At 47.1% G+C, this 15,054-nt stretch overlaps 1 protein-coding gene across 7 annotated transcripts in view; it reads right to left on the bottom strand.

The window, feature by feature from the left end:
* KIF16B (kinesin family member 16B) overlaps positions 1 to 15,054 on the bottom strand; it is a 243,734-nt gene that overhangs the window by 35,422 nt on the left and 193,258 nt on the right. For 5 of the 7 annotated variants that reach the window (XM_074347845.1, XM_045508691.2, XM_074347847.1 and 2 more), the window contains one exon: positions 7,986 to 8,075. In XM_074347845.1, the coding sequence (XP_074203946.1) occupies positions 7,986 to 8,075 (90 nt within the window). Of the gene's footprint in view, positions 1 to 1,760; positions 1,976 to 5,114; positions 5,449 to 7,985; positions 8,076 to 15,054 lie in introns of those variants that run through there. The other 2 variants (XM_074347850.1, XM_074347848.1) reach the window with 2 other exon arrangements.

Below are 15,054 nucleotides of genomic sequence, written 5' to 3'. Positions count from 1 at the left end.
TTTAATAAGTTTAATACGCTTCCCAGTATTTGGTGACCAAAGAAGCAATCAACATGTTTCCGTCATCTAGGTTTAAACGCTTCTGTAATTAATTCTGACAAGATCACTTGTCACTGGAAATCACGTTTTAGGTCTGGTGATCGATAACAACGAGTCAGTGAAAAATCAACTAATGCTTCCAAGGTGGGTGCAGGAGAAGCGGCAGGCAGCCTCCCAACCAGGGGTCCCGAGGGCAGCCTCCGGGGGATATTCTTCCCCAACTACACACTCTCAGGCCCCACGTCAGATGCGCTGAAGCAGAATTTCCTCGTTTGGGGCCTGGATCCACATTTCTTGGAGAAGATTCCCAGCTAATTGATGCCTTTTGCTCCCCAACCCGCCTCTGAAAGCAGTGACTCGAATGCCGATCGCCTATCAGGCGGGGAGGAAGCTGTGCTACAAGCCACGCGGTGAGATACCCGGGCCTCTGATAACTGAAGCTGGCAGCCTTGTACTCGTGCCTACATGGCTGTTTGCTGCTTGAGCATTCCAGGGGGCCGAGTGCCTGGTGCAGCTGAATTCATCTCAGGCTTACTGAACGCTCCCCGTGGCTGTGGTTGGTAGCGTTGTAATCTGGGTAGTGAGTAGATCTACCATTTTTATATTAAATTTAGAATGCTGGTTATAAAACTGTTTAGAATGCATCTCAGTGATGGATAGTAAATGGGCGTCCAAGACAAATACAAGGCCAAGAGCCAGTTTCTTTTCTTTCCCTTTTCTGGAGCTGCTTTGGGGAAATTACTTGGAAAATAGCGAAGGTGAGAAATGGTCCTATCAGTACAAACGAAAAGTCCATATTCTAATTAAATAAGCCCTTGCCTGATCGTTTTCTCCCCTCCCAGTGGTATTTGCTGGGCACCAGAGACAGCCGGACGTGGGGCAGAATGGCTGCTCTGACACAGCGATCTTTCATGTTTTACCCGAGGCTCTGAAAATACTTCTCTCCCTCAGTGCTGCACGCAGGAGGGGCCCTCTGGGGATGTGGCTGATGGAGGCGGGTTCTGTGTGGCGCTTGGGGACTCTGTGGTGACTTGGCTGCGATGCAGGCAGGCAGCCGGCCTGTCCAAGCACCTTATGCTCTCACCACACACGTGCATTAAGGCTCCCTTAGCATTTATTTTGATGGTACGTTTTAATACCTAAAATATCCCATTTTTCCAGGTTCCTCCTCTTGCCTCTGGGCAGAATCACTATTAGCCAAGACGACAAAAGGGCCCTCAGTGATCGATTCCAGTGCTAACCGCTTTCCCTGTGCTGTGACTCTTCCCAGACGTGAGGTGCCCACCAGGCTCCAGCGCTCGGAGGGGAGGGCTCCTTGAAAAATGTCCTAAAATAAAGTCCTCTGAAAATCCAGCAGAGGTGGCATCTCTGAGCCTCCCAGAAGGAGCAGCTCTCAGTGACCCTCTGATGCTCCAGCCCTGTGTCTGTCACTTTATTACATGCGTCAGAGCCCACCAGACCACACACCCAAAAGAGGGGAGGGGGATGGGAAACCAGGTCTTCACTATTCATTCCAGTGGCTGAAAGCGGATGTGGTTTTAAAACAGACTTTCTTTTCAGCTTCTTGATGAGCTATGCTTTTGTGACTCAGACTATGACCTGGATCCGCAGGTAAACTTCACGGACAAGACACGTGGACAGGGACTCTGCCTCGACCGTGGAGAAAAGAAGAGAGAACACTTAACGGGGCTTTGTTTCTGAGCACATAACTTGACTGATGCTTAAAAGGATGATGCCGATTTTAATAGAGTAAAAAAATGCGCAGTTTCCACAGAGATAAAGAGCACTGTGGAAGTGATCTGAGTGACAAAATGTCAAAGGCAGGCTCTTCAGCAGACGCCAACACTTCAGAGTTGCTCTCGCACCGTATTTCATCTGAGGCTCTCACAATCGGTCACGAGCTAGCTGTGGCCTTACCGTTTTACAGATGTGGTATCTGAAAACACAGGGTTTAATCCAGTTAAGAGTCACAAGGTCAGTGCAGAGGGCGGGGGAAGCAGGCAAGGAAAGCGGGGAGGAGCTGTCATCTTGCACAATACACGTCAGTGTATCAAGAGGGCAAATTAATTCAAAACAAAAGGCGGAGCTGTTTAGAATCCAGAAGAAAATGCTAAGATTAAAGGAAATACATAAATAAAAATAAAACAACAGTTTCAAAAATCTTGACTAACGCAGCCCCCCCCCCCCCCCCCCCCGTGAGAGCTCAGCCCACGGGGGCGCGAATCAGGAAGCGGGAGGAGCGTTAATCGTACGTGTGGTCCACACCACCTGCTGTCAGCCTGCTCCCTCTGTGGTGTTACTTAGGACAGATAACTTAGTTTCTTTCTTTATTCTGTAATTTGCCACCAGGCAAAATGACAGACTAACTTTTTCCTTGGTTCCTGCTTTTTCCTGCTCTCAGCTCCCCAGCCCAGCGTTTCGGGGACCCAGAGGCTTCTCATCCTTTCGATCCGTCAGCTCACTTGGCCTGTGAGACCCCCAAGTTCCTTCTGTTTCCTCCAGACACACTTTCTACCGAGTAATCAACCACCCTCCCCGTTTTACTTGGGTCACCACCCGAGGGGTGCCCCTTGGGGGTCCTTCAGTTGCCATCACGCTCCTTAAGGACACATTAGAGTAAATAATTGAGCAAATGAATGTGAGTGAACAGGGAGATCTGAAGACTGAGCTGAAACCTCCTCACTCATGGGGGTGAAGGCCCTCAGGGCTCTCGGCCCACCCGGTCTCTGTGTGTCCTTTCCTAATCTTGGTTTGTCATAAATTACGTCTCTCAGAACAGCTGTGGGATCACCACATCTCTTCACAGATGCAGTCTGCGCATGCAGACAAGCAGGTATCTCCAAGCGCCCACTGGGCCGGAGTCGCAGCAGCAAAACTCAGGAAACTGCCCGTATGTCCATCACGAGGACTGTACACCAGGACAGGTGGTGTGCCCGCTTGGTTACTAGGAGCCACGGCTCATGGTAAAATGATACACTGCTTGATGAACTGATGAACTGCTTTGTGGACCAGGGAAATGACAGCACACGGCTTCTCCGGGAGAGGTCACTCCCGTAACTGCTCATGTCCCTTGTAGGGACTCTGGAAGTCCTGCCCATGGACCTGCTCCCAGAGACGGGCTCTCCTGCTGTACTTGGTTCTAGGGCAGAGTGGTTCTCCATTCTGCCCACGTGGGCCTCATCTCCTAGCAGTTACGCCCTGGGAGAGGTGGGGCAGAGAGAACAGCCCCTGGACAGCCGTGTGGACCGCGGCCGATGCTGCTGCCAGCCCCTCCTGCCTCGGCCCTGCTGGGGAGCAGTGACCTCTGTGTGACTTCGTGCCCAGGTCACTACGTGTGGCCTGTGGGGGTCCTGTGAGTCCGAATGTGTGGCTGGGCCCAAGAAGACCTTCTGAGGGCACTGCAAATGGCTCCATCTGAGGGCTAGATCAGGAGGAACTTTCATAGTCTATGTGTGTATCTCTGAATAATTTCAATCTTTCACTATAAACATGTAATTGATTATCTGGAGATTAAAAAAAAAGAAAAGATTACTGAAGGAAAAAAACAACTCTCCATAACAGAAACTGTGACATCAAACTCCTTCAGAGGCACTTCCCCAGGAAAGCATGGCTAGAATTCCAGAAGGAAAAGGGAATGAGGAGGGTGTCATTTTAGACAAAGTTCTGAAAGTTTATAAGCTACAGCCAACACCAAAGTTCTGAAGTGAAAGAAGATTCTCTATCTTGGCAAGTAAATTACAAATTCTGGATAAACTGAATTCAAGTGTGTTTTTTCAATATTTTTTTTCAGTTTGGTTACAAATTTGGAGCCTTAAGTGACTAGGTAAATTTAACATGTATCGTTAAAAAAGAGATCGTCAACCACTTTTTTGTGCAATTTAGAGACCAAGAGTAGCTGTCTGTTTCTGCTTCCACAGAAACAATGAGCCCAGTTCGGTTCAGGCAAACTTGATTCCACTAGGAACTGAAACAGCCACCCCTGCGAGGAGGCTCTCAGCATCCTTCCATAGGAGCCCTTCCGTTCTCTTTCCTGAGGAAGTTGTCCCTTCAAGTCCAGTGATTTCCAGGATGCTGCCAGGCCAAATGGACCATCCGGAGGTAGCTGACTACTTGAAGAAGATAAACATTGTGTTCAGAGGTGGCAGTGACACCAGCAAGAACGAGAGCGATCATAATGGATGAACACCTAACACACGGACTATTGATCTCAAGCCCCAACAAACGCTCGGTGACTAAGACAAGGTGAAGCGAAGCTGCACAAAAGAAATGTCAACTTTAAGGAAAAAAAAAAATAAAGCTGATACTCATCTTGATATTTAAGCTTCATCTGCAAATGTTAAATGGACAATGCTGCCCTCTCACCAAAGTGAGATTTACCACGACTTAGAATGACATGCTGCTGTGTTTTTAGAGATAACAGTTTCTCCTGTTTTCTGTTTGTATTTTATTGTTTGGTTAGAAATAGGAACTAGAGGTGAACTGTCCGGGCTTCTGCTCACGGCTGTGGCACAAGAGGTAAGCTCGCCCACCCCAGAGCCCACGACCGTCAGAGGCACATACGGCCCAGTAGGAAGCGCCGGTGAACGGGGAGGACTCAGCGCTGCGGCACGGAAAAGCTCCGCGGCTTTGGTGGCCCTGCAGCTTGTAATGAGCACAGGTTCCCTCCCTCCAGGCAGCTTGTCTTCGGATCTCAGGATGCAGGTTCAGCCACTGCTCACATGCTCCTTTCCCTTTCAAATACATGCACACATGTCTGCGGCTTCTCTTTCATAACTCACTCTTCTTCTGTCCTTATGAGAAAGAAACTGTAACCCACAAAGTTGGACGCAGCATGGAAAGGCACCTTCCCATCTTGGCTATTGTTTAGATCACGAGTCTGTCTTCAGGAGAGGGGTTTTGGGGAGAAGTCATCTATGAACAGAATGGAAATTCCAGCTGGCTTTCAATGTTCAGACTGTCTCTTAATTCCAGCCGGTGGTTTCCTATAGCACTAAGAATAAAATCCATAGTGCCACGCGATCAGGTCCCTACCCAAGCCCCTGCCCTCCTCTCCTCACACTTGCCACCTTCAGGGGTCTTCTGGTTCTGGAAAGGCCCCAAGCTTGGTCCCACCCCAGGGCCTTTGCACTTGCTGTTCCCACTACTTCAGATGTGCTCACCTCCAGATCTGTATGCCTGGCTCCTTTTCAGCATTCAGAACTCAGCTCAGTCGCCCCTCTGAGATGGCCTTCCCGTCCTGTCCATCCACACCACACTGCCACACCACCTTGTATTTTTCGTGCTTAACATGATCTGAAGTCCTCTTATTTGTTGGTTTTTTGTGTGTGTTGTTTATTGCTCACTCTCTCTGCTTCCTGAGAGGTGGGGTGTGGCTGTCTCACAAGTGCTTGCACAGTGTGGAGCCGCTCCCTACAGGCACAGGATCAAATGAAGGAGGAAACCAGCTCGATTTTCTTCATTTGGAGGTCACTTAATTTTTTCAGCCTGTATGTAATACACTCTTTTTCCTCTTGAAAATAATTTTACATATGTGATAATCTCTGTTCATTCATTTTTCCTGGTACCAGGCGTCCGTCTCAGTTCACAGTTTCACATCCTTGTTAACCTCACGTAAGCTGTCTTCTATTTTATCTTTTAAATTTTATGTTTATTATTTTATGTTTTTAATTTTATGTTTATTGCTTCTGTCTGCTCTAAAACTTTCTTTCAAAACACCAATTAGAACTGTGTATTAATTCTTTGCAAACTCATTTAAATATCTCTCACCTCATATTTCAACTAAAATGCCATTTTGTCAGGGAGCCCAAGCCTAAAACATCCTTACCCTAAGGGCCCAATATCTTCTGCTCATCACTTTTTACCGATATTTTTCCTACAAGGCATGTACCTCACTTAAAATGCTAATTGCCACATGGAATGCTTAGTTTTAAGTGTTAGTTATTATTATATTTTCCTGGTCTACTGTCAGTCTGTCTCGATATAAATTTAAGATACATAAAGGAAGACACTTTTATTCCTGTCCACTACAGTATTCCTAGAGTCCAGAAAAATGTGCATATGTAGAATGGTGTTGAACAAATCAGCATCGAAAGAACTGATATGAAATAAATCATGGAATAAATGACATATATATAAAATAAAATAAAATCCTGGTAAAGTCTGTGCCCTTTTGTTTCAAGTAAACTGTTTTTTTTTTTCCCCATCTACTAATGTGGGAATTTAGTATGTTAATATGAAAATCTGCACATTATTCAAGTACCGATGCGGTAACTTATAATTAAGCAGTTACTGAGCTGCAAAGCTCGCTAAAACAAGTTGCTCTGTACGTTTGATATGTACACGATTACCTCTCCTTCCTACTGTCAATATTAACTTGAGACACAAAGAATAAATTGCAGAAACAAACTTAATAACTTGACCTTGATGGAGCTGCTTCTGAAACTGAAGCCTCTTGGGAACACTGAACTATAATTCATGCCTGAAGCTTCTTCAGTTTTTAATAGAATACTATTATGATAACAACGGAATTTCAGAGACAGCTCAGTTTTACCTGGACTCGAGATTCTTCTACACATCAAGGAACCATTTTATCAACAGAAAAGTATTTCTCTTTCTAGTGTATATCAGATAAGAGAGTGTGGAAACCATGGAGATGTTAAGGAAACATTATGCATTTAATATGAAACAAATTAGGGACACACGTCTGTCTAAACTATTTTTTAGACTATCATAAAAAACTATAAAAATAGTGCTGAAAAGCGATACTCAGGAAAAACAAGCTAAACAGACGACTGCTGATTGATTTGTAGTCAGTTCACATCAAAAGAGCTGTGCCTACAGGGTTCCTTTAGTTCAAGTAAAAATAAACAAACAGATACTACTAACGCATTCACTTGGAAGATACACATTCATTTTAAGAATACTTTTCTTTGCTTTAAAGTATCTTAAAAGCCAGTCTTTGTCCCAAAATAAGATCACTAATGTATCCAAACCCTCTGGATATCCGATCAGAGGCATGAAACAGCGCCTTGCCTCCAGATAATTCAACGTTTACTGTCTGCCTCCACTCCATGTTTGACAGCAAATTTACTCCTCGTTATGTGGAAGTTTAAGCACCAATGTAGTTTTTTTTAAGAGAAAAAAGGGCCAATTCCTATTGAAAAGTGTATTACTATTTCATTTTAATTTGAGAAGCTGTAAATTGATTCAAATATTTATTTAAAATGCATCGTAAAATTTACGAAATTGGACAGAATTCTTTTATTGCCACTTTACTATCATTCAAAATTTTGCCTTCAGAAAAATGTTCACATTGTGTAAGAATACATATGGAGCAGAGGCCAAAAATTAAAAAGCTATCTTTTTTTGTTTTTTGGGTTTTTTTTTTTTTTTGAATCATTGACTTTGTATTTATTTGCATATGTGACCAGGTTAATACAAAATCAGTTTTCAGAGTTTGGATAGAAGGCTCCTAAGTTACCAAGATCCCTGGGAAATGCTCACGCTGGCCCTGGAAATGACAGCTGTGTCACAGAAGCCGGGGGTGCTGTGTGACTTACTCTGATTCTTCACCCTGCACTGACCCCTCCTCCAGGCAGTAAGTACATATATGGGTCAGATACTAACAAAAAAAGCAACTGCTTGCTCATTGTTTTAATACCTATGGATGATGAGGGACCTTCTCAAAATAGCTTTGGTGGATGCCAGGTGGTGAGACCCGAGACAACTGGTAAAACCACATTTCATGCCTGAAAGTCACACTTCGAATCCTGATAAAAAGCTATCTTTGAAAGATGAGTAACTGAAATAAAACTTGGTGACATAAGCTAATACCTAAAGAGAAAGGTCTGGGATGGGAGGGAGGGGAGAGAGCACTGATATGCAATCAACTCATTTATTTTATAAGACAAATGTTCTTAACTGGAAAGAATTGTTTCATAACTTACCTCTGCATATTTTAACTTCAATGTTTTATGCATTTCTCGAAAACGACTGTAACGCCTGAATACGGTCCACGTCTCGTCTAAGACAGTAATCTATTCACCAGGAAAGTCAAAATAAATCAGCATTAATTAGAGGTAAAAGTGGCTAAATTTGTTTAAAATAATTTAAAAATTAACAAAAAGTGATTAGCATGTAAATTTCATCAGAATTGAAAACATTAATCTAGCTGCATAAATAAGACTTATAAATAATCATTGTACTCTGCTTGAGTATGCATCTGTGGTTCCCAAATCTGCTTGTAAGCAGCATGTGCCTCTGTAAAATGAGGGACAAAGTTACCTCTCAATGGCTTATAAAAAGTGTCCCTTAACTCCCCACTTGGGGTGTAACAAGGAAATCCCATAGCGTGACCTTTCTGTTACAGAGAGTGCCCAGATGGAATGTTTACACATTTAATATAAAATGTCAGTGCGGGTTACCAGACGCCACCACAGTGGACAAGAGGGAAACAGACGAGAGAAGGAGCAGCAGAGAAACAAAGAAGGACGAGGAGGAGTGGGAGGAGTGGGAGGAGGACAAAGGGGTAAAAAAAACCCTTCCTGCATCTCAGTGATTATCTGTATGAAAACACACGCTACGTTCTGCTTTACTGCAGGATTCTCAGTCCAGCCTTTAACCGGCAGTTGAACTGACCGTCCCTATTGAAGGACGAGGTGGATATTCTGGCGCCCCCCGGTCACATACCAAGGTCACGGGGACCAGGAGAGGCTAGGAGACACCACCAGCCCCTACAAGTCGTATTGGAAACACAGGCTCATGAGTCTCAAATTCCTCTCTCACTTCCGCCCTTTTCTCCCAGCTCCAGACCCACGTCCCCATCTAGGAGACATCTTTCTTCAGATTGTCACACAGGAACTTCAAGATCAGCTTGTCTGAAACCGAACTCGACACATTCTCTCTTGTCTCAACCCTGCTCCTTCTCTGTCCATTTCATCTCGGTGAGTCGCACCACCACCCGCCAGGCTATGCCAGCCAGATGCCGATCCCCGGCTCCCCCCAACATGCCACAGGCCGACAAGCACCAGGATCTGCTCCTTTGGCCTCCCAGACACTCCCTGGCGCTCTGCCCTTCCGTCTCTCACCGTCACCACCATCTCACTCTGGGCCACCAGCTCCCATGTGGCTTCGGCCATGCCTCTCCCAGTTGTCAGTGTCCACAGGTGTCCCCTCCAGTCCCTTCTCTGCACAACCAACGTGGGAGCGTTTTTTTTAGCAGCAGTGTTTTTTTGTTTTCATTTTTCAGTTTTATTAGGTAGAATTGTTACAATTTGACTGCACAAATAACATATGTTGCATGTAAATACATGAATACAATACGCTGCACATATTTTAAAATTTACATACATGTACTGTTCATTGTCTCTAAGAACGTTTAGAGCTTTAGCTTTTTAAACTTACATAGTTATCAAAGGAATGAAGCCAACCATAAAATAAGAATTAATTCAAACAGATACATACACCCTGCTACTAACAGCGACATTATTTATAATTGCATCCTAAGTGCCCATCAATAGATGAATGGATAAAGATGCAGCATATATACGTGATGGAATACAACTCACCCATAAGAGAGAAGGATATTTTGCCATTTGCAGCCCTTCACTTACTGTTTTTTCACTTCAAAAACCAGAATTTTAAAACTGGCATAAACACTTCCATTGCACCAAAAATAACAATATATCTAGAAATAAACTTAATTAAGGAGGTTACCTATACTCTGAAAACCATAAAATACTGATGAAGGAAACTGAAGATGATACAAAGAAATGGAAAGATTTCTTGTGCTCTTGGATTGGAAGAATCAACGTTATCAAAATGGCCAAACTACCCGAAGCAGTCCACAGACCCAGTGCAACCCTGACAGGGAAGCTTTTTAAAACTTAAATCTGATCATTCTCACACTCCCCTCCCTTAGGTTCCCTAATAGCTTCACGCTGCTCCTGGGAAAAGACCCACATTTTTAAACTTAAAGACTCAATTTTAAATCCGTAACCCACTGCCAGGAGCAGACTCGCATCCAGCCTCTTTCCCTCCCCTCAGGTGTCTCCACTCCTGGGCAGCCCCTGAATGCACCCACCCCTACCCACGCTGGTGGGATGCTGGGCAGCTGTAAGGCTTTGAAGCTGGTTTGCAAGTCAGCCAAACTTGGGGAACACGGACCCCACCAAGGCACCATGAGCAAGGCCGGCATGATCAGCAAGGGGGGGCTCCTTAGGGTAAGAGCAGAGCAATTCACCACCCCGGCCGGACACAAAGCAGGTGTCGAGAGAGAACCAGCAGGAGTGGGCATGATGCTGCCAGCTTGCCAAGAAAGCCCAGGAAGTTAACGGACCCACACCCATGACCTGGGAGTAGTGAGACGGAGGATGAGCACAGAGAGACCACCCTGTCCCGGGACTCTGGAATCCACAGTCCCAGAAGGAGCCTGGGTCTCCCTTCTCCCCCAGACTCGAGTGCTCCCTGCCTCTCTGACCGCTTCCACTTCCTCTTGAACTCACAGGGAGTCGTGCAAAATCCTCCCATCCTCAGCCTCTCCTGGGAGCATCCCCTTCACCTTCGCTCTCACTGAAACCTGCCTCTCCCCGAGGAACCCTCCCCGCCGTGGCCTCTCAAGTAGGGGCTGTGTTCTTCCACACCCGTCATCCCCTCGTGCCGGGATGGGGGTAGACACTCTTGGGCATCCATCCACCTTTCAACCCACTTCTCCTCCAGCCTTTCTAAACCCCCTCCTATGTGGAGCCCACGCCTTCACATCCTCCCTGGGTCCATCCTTCTCGCAGGCAGTTCACCTGACAGCCCCGACTCCTTGCACACCTTAGGTTTTGCTCACTGTCATCTGCTCCAGCACTACGGAACTCCTGCCGCAGATCTTGGTAATTTCAGCAACTAACAGATGACCCCTCCAAGGCCCTGACCTCCTGCTCCTTGACCTCTGCTGTGGTTCCTTCCTCACTCAGCTGGGGAACCACGGGCAGTCAGTACAACCACTGCCTTACATTCAACCTCCGATCTCTTCGTTCTGCTCTTGAAATTCCCTGGACTAAGCGAGACCACAGTCCGGGTTAAACCCAGCCGTCTGCTTACTCCCGACCTGCACTGCCTGGCAGGGTGGGGCTGAAGGGAGACATGCCACCAAAGGGCTGCCTGGTCCCCTGTGAAAGTCACTGTCACCACTTTCAAGTGAGCCTGGACGTCTCCCACCAGTCAGTCCGCAACTCCCAGCTCCACCCACTCTTCCGTTCTCTTAGGTAACAGTTTTCTAAATAGCTTACTTGCTCCATCGTTCTCCTCAAGCCTTCACCACCTCTTTCCCTGTCCTCACTCTCAGATGATAACCCGAATTCCTATTTCACTGAGAAAATGGAGGCGATCAAAAGAACACTTCGACAAGCACCGTCAACCCTGTCTACCCCTCGCCGCCATCTGCCCTGTACCGTCCATCCCCCCCAGTTACCCGGCATCAGACACACATCACTGCCCCCAGTGAAGGCCGACCCCTCCTCTTAACACCGGGTTCCTCCCCGTCCTGCCTTCTGAAGGATGCTGCAATCATCTTCTCTCTCCTGCGCTGACACGTTCCCGTCTCTGCGAGATTACTTCCGTCAGCACCCGAACTAGCCACTACTTCTACCACCCTGAACGCCTTTCCCTTCCAGCTCTCTCCTCATCTCTGTCCTTCCTATTATAGCAAACTCCTTGGGAGACTTTCTTCTTGAGGTCATCAGTTTCCTTCTTCCCACTATCCCTTGAGTCCACTAGCCGCCTCGCCATTCCACTCACTGCTCTTACCTCCTTCCGCCAAGGTCGTCAACAGCCCCCACCGGTCACTTCACGCTGACCCACTGGGCACCTCTTGTTCTTGATCTTACTGGATGTATCGCAGGGCTTGATGGGACCGACACCTCCTCTTTGAAACGCTGTGTTCCTGTGGCTGCCAGGCTGCTGCCTCTCTTACCTTAGTTTCCCTCTGCTGGGATTTCTCCTCATCCCTCTGATCTCTAACAACAAGGTGTCCCAGAACTTGGCCCTTCAATGTGTTTTATTTTCTCCTGGAGCTCATTCTCTCAGTGATCACATCTCACCTCATCGCTTCAATTTATACTGACGATTCCCGGGGCGCTCGTATGTCCCCTGCACCCAGACTCATCCATCCAACTGCCTACTTGCTACGTCTGCCTACTTGCATCTCAAGCTTAACGTGCAAAACTTACCAGAATTAACCTCACCCAAGCTTGCTCCCCTTCCTGCTCCCCCATCTCAGTAATGGCAATGCCAGCCCTTACCTGTTCAGCCCAGAAACGCTGGCATCACCCTTGAGGCTCCTCTTTCTCCCCACACCCAAGCAGTCCGCAAACCCTATCCACCAAACCCCAAAATACAATGAGAATCTGACACCAATCACCATCACCCCTGCTGACATCTTGGTTTAAGCCACCATCATCTCTTGCCTGTATTATTTTTAACAGCCTCCTACTTGGCCCCCCTTGCTTCTGCTTTTGCCCCACCCCCCACCCCAATAGTCCCTCCATTCGTTTCTCATGTTAAAAATTAAGTTTCAGATGAGGCCATTTCTTTGCTCAGATGGGACATCCTCCCACAGGCGCCCCAGCTCACTCAGGGCACAACAAGTTCAAGTTCTTCCGCTGACCTACAAGGATCTCTACGACCTGTCTCCTCCCTGGCCTCATCTCTGACGACTCCTTCCCCTTGCGGACTCTGCCTTCCTTGCTCATCCAGGATACATCGAACATGCTACACAGTGAGGACGGCCTTGGGAACACTGGACGTGATTTTTCCTCCTTCTGGAATGTTCTTTCTACATGCCTAGCTCCCTCACTTCCTTCAAGTCTTTGCTCAAGAGCCAGTTTGTCAGTGATGCCTTCTCTGGATATGCTCCCGAAAACTGCCCCCGCCCCCACCTCCACATTACTTACTCCTCTCTTATTTTTCTTCTAAGCACATCTTACTACCGAACATGGTACTGTCATACCTCTGAGATCCTGTGGGTTTGGGTCCAGACCACCACAGTAAAGTGTATATCGCAACAAAGCAAGTCACATGACTATTTTGGTTTCCCAGTACACATAGAAGTTATGTTTACATCACACTGCAGCCTGTTAAGTGTGTAATAGCATTAGGTCTACGAAACCAATGTACATACCTTAATTAAAAGATACTTTATTGCTAAAAGATGCTAACCATCATCTGACAACACAGGATTGCCACAAACTTTAATTTGTATTAAAAAAAAAAAGAAAAGTGCTTATCTGAGAAGTGCGGTAAAAGAAGGTATGCCTGTATATATTTATTTCTATGTCTTGGTTTTTGTCTCTTTCCCACTGAAAGAAGTTGCAGGAGAGGTGGGATTTCTAGCTCGTTTCACCACACCTGGGAAGGGGACCTGACACACCAAGGGCATCCTGATGAAGAGCTGGAGGATGGAGCCCCAAGACGGGCTTGTCTTAAATGTACTCAGGTTTAGCAGCAATGTTTTGGTGCATCTCTGGTACAAGAGCTGGCCTCAAGCAAAAGCAGGGTCCAGATATGGATTCAGATAATGGGACACCAGCTTGTGCGGCTCTGGCCTTCAGTTTCTTCTTCTTTATCGCTTTCACAGCTCATTAACGTTGGACCACTTTTTGAAATCTCTAATTAATGAAACGGCTACTTCAAATATCGGGGAGGGCACACACGGCTGAGTGACTTCCCGGGCAGCAGAACCAGGGACTCTGGTGACAAGATGACAAGACAGCAAGATAAAACCCCCGAGAGAGCCCCCAAAAGCATCCAGTGCACCTCCTTCTGCTTTCTCAGTATGAGCCCCCAGTGCCCAAAATGGGATGTGAGATGCCACCACGGAGGGTGGAGCTGGGAGGAGCCAGAAAGATGGCCTGGTGTGGGGGGAGCTCTCCAAGGGGCGTAGATGTATTTCTTTGAATTGGGCTTCACGAGGGCCATAGAGGTACCGGAGGGCCCTGTCTTCCCTCTGCCACGCTGGCGACTCCGAGTCTCACCATTAATGAATAGGGAGGGGACTCTCTGGAGCCGCTAACATGGTACATAATTTCCCCCAAATACTGAACAATGAAGATCATTATTGACGCCGTCTTGGTAATGGCTCATTTTGTTGCCTCCTTGTTGATATTCCAATAGACTCACATTAATAAACCCACACACACATCTCAGAGACTTCTGCCTTCCGCGTATTTCTGAACCAGCAGTTCTCAGAGTGAGATGCCCGTCTGGCGGCGAGCTTCCCTTGGGAACTTGTTAGAAGCGCAGTCTGAGGTCCCACCCACACTTACTTGGGCTGGAACTCTGGGGTGGGGCCCAGCAACCTGTGTTTTAATAAAATCTCGAGGGGCCTCTGATGCAGGTTTCCGCTGGAGCAGCTGTAACCCCCCATTAGCGCTGCTGCCCCCAAACCGGCGGCGGGGATTCGTGGAGAACGTGGCGCGTTCTCAGTGTGTCTAACACAGGCTTAGAGTGAGACACGGAGTTGCAGGTTTTTTCCCCTTGAGATGTGCACCTGAATCCAGGTTAAATGTGGGGATTACAAAGGCTCATGCTCCCTGCCTGCCCCCTCCCCTCCCAAAGCAAGAGCCCTTGGCGTGTCCCCTGGGACCTGTTCCAGCTGACCCAGTGCTGCCCTTCTAACCCCAGCTCCCAGTGGACTGAAAATCTGACACTTAAGAAACAGGGCACATCTATCAGTCTTTGGATGGATCTTCTGGGCGGCCTCCTCCGCTGCCCACCCCATCCCATGGCCGGACTCATCCTGCTTGGCCTCAGGGCGGGTCCAAGTACGGGTCCTCCCTCGGCGTCCCCGCTTCTCCCCCTTCCCCCCCCGAAGGATGGCTCCCTCCTCCACGACTCCTTAGCACGTAGCTCACACTCTATTCAGGGAACATGTCCCAGAGTATCAACTATATAATCAATCTTGCACTGATCAATCTACATAACTGACACTGATTACATAAACGTCTCTCCACCTTACAATATTTTAAGATC

Source organism: Camelus bactrianus, chromosome 19 (genome assembly GCF_048773025.1).
Source record: "Camelus bactrianus isolate YW-2024 breed Bactrian camel chromosome 19, ASM4877302v1, whole genome shotgun sequence".
Taxonomy (NCBI): domain Eukaryota; kingdom Metazoa; phylum Chordata; class Mammalia; order Artiodactyla; family Camelidae; genus Camelus; species Camelus bactrianus.
This window is presented reverse-complemented; position numbering and strand designations above follow the sequence as displayed.